Here is a 5,827-nt window from a genome sequence, read left to right as displayed (position 1 = left end):
CTGAGGTCCATGGACTCAGCACCAAACCCACCAGAGGGGTCATTAAAGCGCCTTGTGCTGCTCCTGTGCTGCTGAGCTGGGCTGGGCTCCTGGGACACAGGGAGCTCATGGCAGCGGCAGCGCTGCAGAGAGACAGCTCTGCCCAGGAGCAGCTCCTCTGCACACGCAGCAGGGCTGAGGGCTCTGCCTGGGGATCTCAGGAGACGAGCAAGGCAGAGAGAGATTAAAGGTGGTCAGGACTGGGAGGATGACTGAGAGCTCACTGGAGGAGAAACCTTTGCAGCCCTCGCCATGGTAAGTCTCTGGGTGCAGGGCAGTGCAGCTGTAGCTCCTGGAGGCATCTCCTCAAACTGGCACAGGCACAGCTTGTGGGATCTGTAAGGACGGGGCTCTTGTCAGGCCATGTTGAACAGCTGTGAAGACAGGTGAGCACCCAGGGGTGCCCAGGGCTGTCCTGCAGAGCAGGGTCCCTGCACCCCAGGGCTGTGCCGGGCAGGGACTCTGCCGCCTGCCAGGGTCAGCGCTCAGCCTGCCCGGGAGATCCCATGGCAGCAGCTGTGGGTGGAAGGAGCGACCCCCGGCAGGGCAGGCAGGGAGCTTGTGGGGCTGAAGGGGGCTGTGTGGGTTAGGGCTGCTCAGAGCTCCAGATCCCCCCACAGACATGGCAGAGGGTCCTTCTGAACAACAACATTGAGACAGGAACAGCTGCAAGGGAAGGAGTCTGTGCTTTCAGTTTTCCACTCTTGCTCATCTGGGTGTGCAGTGGGAGATGGGGATTTATTTCTCTCTTTGGAGAAGACACTGAGACCCCAGTTCTCGTTAGGACTGGTCTGAGCTGCTCCTGAGCCCCTGCACACACAGAGCTGCCCCTGGGCAGTGCCAGGAGGTGTGAGCAGGACAGAGCTGAGCACACAGCGGGTGGGACGGGGTCTGTGACACTGGCAGGGAGCAGACCAGGGACAGAGACACAGCTGCAGGCAGCACAGACATGGGCAGGGAGAGGGAGATCGACTAGAAATGCTGGGGAGGGGATTCAGGACCCCCTGCCATCCTGTGCAGTGCAGACACATTTCCCAGTGCAACCCCTGGTCTCCTCTCCTCCCCAGCAGACCCTCTGCCCCAAAGCCATGGGGTCCAGATCACGAGTCTCCACCTCAGCAGCTGGACCTCCAGGTGAAGGGTTCCTGGAACGGGGTACACAAATAAGGTGCTAAAAGTACTTGCTCTACAGTGTCATCATTTGAGTGGCAGCAGCACAGCCGGGTCAGGAGAAGGTTCCACAGCATGCCTGTCTTCCTTTCTGTCCTTGCTTTATTTTCTGGTAGCACTGCAGTGTTCTTCCCTGTTTCTCCACCTGTCCCTGGTGCTCTTACTCTCTGGGGTTGGGGTGGGGATGTGGGCAGTTTTTGTTCTGACACCAACTCAGGGGGTCTTGACCCAGAGGTGTGTTCATAGAATCTAGATGCCTTAACTGCATTTTAAGCTGTGATGAACTGTTTTTTTCAGTTGGTAGAAACAGAATTGGCTGAAACGTCCTTCCATCAGGGAGGAGGTTTTCCATGAGAAACAGCATGTTTATTTTCCTCAGGGAAGTCTCCCCTAACCTGTCACTGTCTTTTCCTCCTATGACAGGTCCTCATGCCCACAGGCAGCCAATGTCCAACAGCAGCTCCATCACCCAGTTCCTCCTCCTGCCGTTCACAGACACACGGGAGCTGCAGCTCTTGCACTTCTGGCTCTTCCTGGGCATCTACCTGGCTGCCCTCCTGGGCAACGGCCTCATCATCACCACCATAGCCTGGGACCAGCACCTCCACACCCCCATGTACTTCTTCCTGCTCAACCTCGCCCTCCTCGACCTGGGCTGCATCTCTACCATTGTCCCCAAATCCATGGCCAACTCTCTGTGGGATTCCAGGGTCATTTCCTATGCAGGATGTGCTGCACAGGTCTTCTCTTTTTGTTTCTTGCTTGGTTCAGAGTATTTTCTTCTCACCGTCATGTCGTACGACCGCTACGTTGCCATCTGCAAACCCCTGCACTACGGGACCCTCCTGGGCAGCAGAGCTTGTGTCCACATGGCAGCAGCTGCCTGGGCCACTGGGTTTCTCTATTCTCTGCTGCACACGGCCAATACATTTTCACTGCCCCTGTGCAAGGGCAATGCCCTGGGCCAGTTCTTCTGTGAAATCCCCCAGATCCTCAAGCTCTCCTGCTCACACTCCTACCTCAGGGAACTTGGGCTTCTTGTGGTCAGTGTCTGTTTAGCTTTTATGTGTTTTGTGTTCATCGTGGTGTCCTATGTGCAGATCTTGAGGGCCGTGCTGAGGATCCCCTCTGAGCAGGGACGGCACAAAGCCTTTTCCACCTGCCTCCCTCACCTGGCCGTGGTCTCCCTGTTCCTCAGCACTGGCATGTTTGCCAACCTGAAGCCCCCCTCTATGTCCTCCCCATCCATGGACCTGGTGGTGTCTGTTCTGTACTCAGTGGTGCCTCCAGCAGTGAACCCCCTCATCTACAGTATGAGGAAACAGGAGCTCAAGGATGCTGTGAGGAAACTGATGACTGGATGGTTTTCTGAATCATTAAACTGCTCATCTGCTTCTGCCTAGTTGTTTCAATATAACTACAGACCCAGCCCGTCATCTGGATTGTCTGTTGTTGTTAGTAGGGTGTTTATTGTGAAAATGTTGTCGTCCGCTTTCCTAATTCTCTGTCTGCTTTTCTTTTATAGCCACTGGTGGTTTAAATGAGGAGCTGTGCTCTCCTTGTCTTTAAGCAAAATAAAGGGCTCTTTAATGACTCGTTTTTCACTATATCCTTCCTGCAAGGCCCTTTTAAAGCTTCTGGGATGGTTCCCGTGATGGGTGGAAGGGAAGAGTCCATCATGGCAGCCCTGCCAGGGAGCAGCAGCGCTTGTTCTTCCAGAGCTGTTCTGGTTCCACTCCCACACTCTCCTTCTCATCCCTGGTGTTGGTGCAAGGCCTGAGTGCTCTGGCAGCTTGGTCACAGTCCTGCTGTGTGTCAGTGCTGTGAGCGCAGGCAGGGACAGGCAATGGGCACTGCTGTGACAGAGCTGGCCTCAGTAACAGTACTTCCACAAGGAAAAGTGATCTTTTTTGGGTGGTGCATGATGGTTTATATCTTCTTGCAATGTTTCTCTCAAGCTTATTCCTACAGAATTGGCCACAGATGAAACACCCGTGTGCAGCTGAACAGTGTGTGTGTGCAGGGCTGGCACACAGCAGTGTCCTCTCACTGCCAGGCTCCTGACAGAGACCTGCAGGACCAGCAGAGCAGGGGCTGGGCTGTGCCCCTGTGCACGGGACACCCCATGGAAGGAGCCCCAGGTCAATCACCATGGACTGGCCCCTCACAACCACTATTTCCAGCTCTGGCCTCTCACCCCAGCTCAGAGTTCTTTGTCCCTCCATGGAATTACACGGAATGAGTAGGTGAGAGGTTCATGTTTGCATTGTACAGATGAGATGTGACCATGCACATCATGCACGTGAAGTGACATGAACCTGAGTCAGCAAAAACACCATCCTACAGTTGCTAACCTAAAATATGTAAATCTTCTCAGTTTTGGTCAGTCTGCTGCTTGAACAAAGATGGAAGTGACATTTTAGACACCTAATCAGAACCTGCAAAGAATACTGTCCTTGCAGCGTAGACACTCTGGAGCCTGCACAATTAGCTGAGTCTTGTTCTAACATCTGTCTCAAGACTGTTACATAAAGTGTCCTTTAGCTGAGCTTTGCTCCTTTTACGCTCATTATAATACTAAAATACGCATCCCCAGGAGGGGAGCCCCAGGCTCAGCCCGGGACCCTCTCTCAGCAAGCATGTGTAGTGGTAAAATGATTATGTAACCAATATGCCAATGTGTAAGCACTTGGCTCTTTAGGACTGCCGGGAGGGTGTGAATGTAGGGATAAGATTTGTATACAATAGATGTTCCTTCTCTATCTGTTGTGCTGGTTTCATTCCGGCATCCAGACTTGCACAACTCTGGAATAAACAAGATCTCATCTCTGGGTGTGGTATTGGCTGTGCACTTCAGGTAGCAAATTCACCATGAGCAACCAGGAAGAAGGAAAACAATAAAAAATAAAAGAGGTAGGAGAGGACATAGAAAAGGTCTCAACATTTCTCATTCCTGTCAAGAATGCTTCTCCTCTCAGATCTTTAGCAGGAAATAGATTTGATCAGTTTGAGAAAACAAGCATAGTTTTATTTAGTCAGGTCGCGGCCCATAAGGAGGGGGATGGATGGGTGTGGGATTATGATGTCAGTTGAGCCTCTGAAACTCATAATTGAGTGGAAAGACTTTGGCTGTGAAGGGGACGGTGGGGTCAGTTCTGTGTCTGGAGGTGACAGCCCAGCAGCAGGGACATGGCTGGGAAAGAACCTCTGCCCAAGGGCCCACAGATCTTACCCAGGAAGAGATGACGGGTTATCATGTCCATTCCACCTGAGAACATGATGGGACAGCAGCAGGGACATGGTCGCGTCTGTCAGAGAAGCTGAAAGGCCAGCAGCACTCATGGGATTTAGAAGATCATGACTTCTCTCTGGTCAGGTAAAAGACCACAAGAAGCCTAACGGTTTGGGTTCGCTGCATGAAGGGCAGTTTGTGAGATGGTCGAGCTTTTCGTGATAGTGGGAAGAAGCAGGAAAGAGAAAAAAGAAGTCTACTTGGAAGGTGACAAATGGATATGAGGAGGAAGAAATGTGACTGGAAGGGCAGTGCTGTGGGGCAAGAGGTGACCCAGAGGGAGCTGGATCAGCCCATGGTTTGTCTTCCAAAGAGCAGCCAGTGAGGGTGCAGACACAGCAGTGAAGGTGCAGAAATGCTGGGGTGAGAGCAGGTGGGGAAGAGAGATGGGTGTCTGCAGCCTGCAGGGAAAGAGGGGCAGGGGTAGCACCGTGTGGAACAGCCTGTGGTGGAGATGGCAAAGGGCACCGTAAGGCTGTAAGGGACCCACAGAACCCAGGTCTCTGTCCCCTTGGCCAGGGCAGTTGTCTCTGACACTGAGGCCCAGGACAAGACATGTTGTCCTCATGGCACTGGGGCCTCGGTGCCTCCTTGCAGCCCCATGGGGAAGCTGAAAGTTGCTGGACCAGTGTTGTCCTTCCCTGGGCCTTGCACACCCACATCCCACGGTCCCAGGAAGAGCCCTGAGCCGTGTGTGAGGGACAGGATCCCCCTTCCCATTGCCTGGAGCTCATGGCTTCTTCTTTCTGCTTCAGAAAGCAAACCAAGGGGTTTCTGAGCATCAGAGCTGAAGAAATGACTCAAAGGAGACCTCATGGCGGCTACAGCTTCCTCACAAGGGGAGAAGGAGGGGAAGGTAATGATCTCTTCTCTGTGGTGACCAGTAAAGGAACCCGAGTAAATGGCAGGAAGATGTGCCGGTGAAGGATCAGTTGGACGTGAAGAAAAGATTCTTCCCCCAGAGGTGCTGGACACTGAACAGGCTCCCCAGGGAGGAGTCATGGCCCCAACCTGACGGTTTTCAAGGAGAGACTGGACAACGTCCGCAGACACACAGTGTGACCTGTGGGGTGTCCTGTGCAGGGACAGCAGTTGGACTCCATGATCCTTGTGGGTCCTTCCAACTCAGGACATTCATTGATTCTATGAAATACTAGGTGAAAAGTCCTTGTTTTCATTGTGCAGATGAGTTGTAAACACACACATCATGTGCATGTCCAGTGTGTGCATGTGGTGAGATGAACCCAAGGGAGCACAAATGCCGTCAGCTGTTCCTTGGGGTGCCATAAAGGTCAGTGGGACAGAGATGGTGTTCAGGGGTCTCTT

At 53.1% G+C, this 5,827-nt stretch overlaps 1 protein-coding gene across 1 annotated transcript; it reads left to right on the top strand.

Annotated features, from left to right (window-relative positions):
• The first annotated feature begins 1,655 nt into the window (after positions 1 to 1,655).
• On the top strand, positions 1,656 to 2,612 carry LOC135578077 (olfactory receptor 14J1-like). Its single transcript, XM_065048274.1, has one exon. The coding sequence runs from the start codon at positions 1,656 to 1,658 to the stop codon at positions 2,610 to 2,612; it is 957 nt and encodes a 318-aa protein (XP_064904346.1).
• The last annotated feature ends 3,215 nt before the right edge of the window (positions 2,613 to 5,827 follow it).

Source organism: Columba livia, unplaced genomic scaffold (genome assembly GCF_036013475.1).
Source record: "Columba livia isolate bColLiv1 breed racing homer unplaced genomic scaffold, bColLiv1.pat.W.v2 Scaffold_345, whole genome shotgun sequence".
Lineage (NCBI taxonomy): Eukaryota > Metazoa > Chordata > Aves > Columbiformes > Columbidae > Columba > Columba livia.
The sequence above is the reverse complement of the archived record's forward strand: the minus strand, read 5'-3'. Positions and strand labels throughout refer to the sequence as shown.

Bases quoted from the DNA above. Each gene is read 5' to 3' on its own strand.
- LOC135578077 (XM_065048274.1), top strand. From the start codon at position 1,656: ATGTCCAACAGCAGCTCCATCACCCAGTTCCTCCTCCTGCCGTTCACA.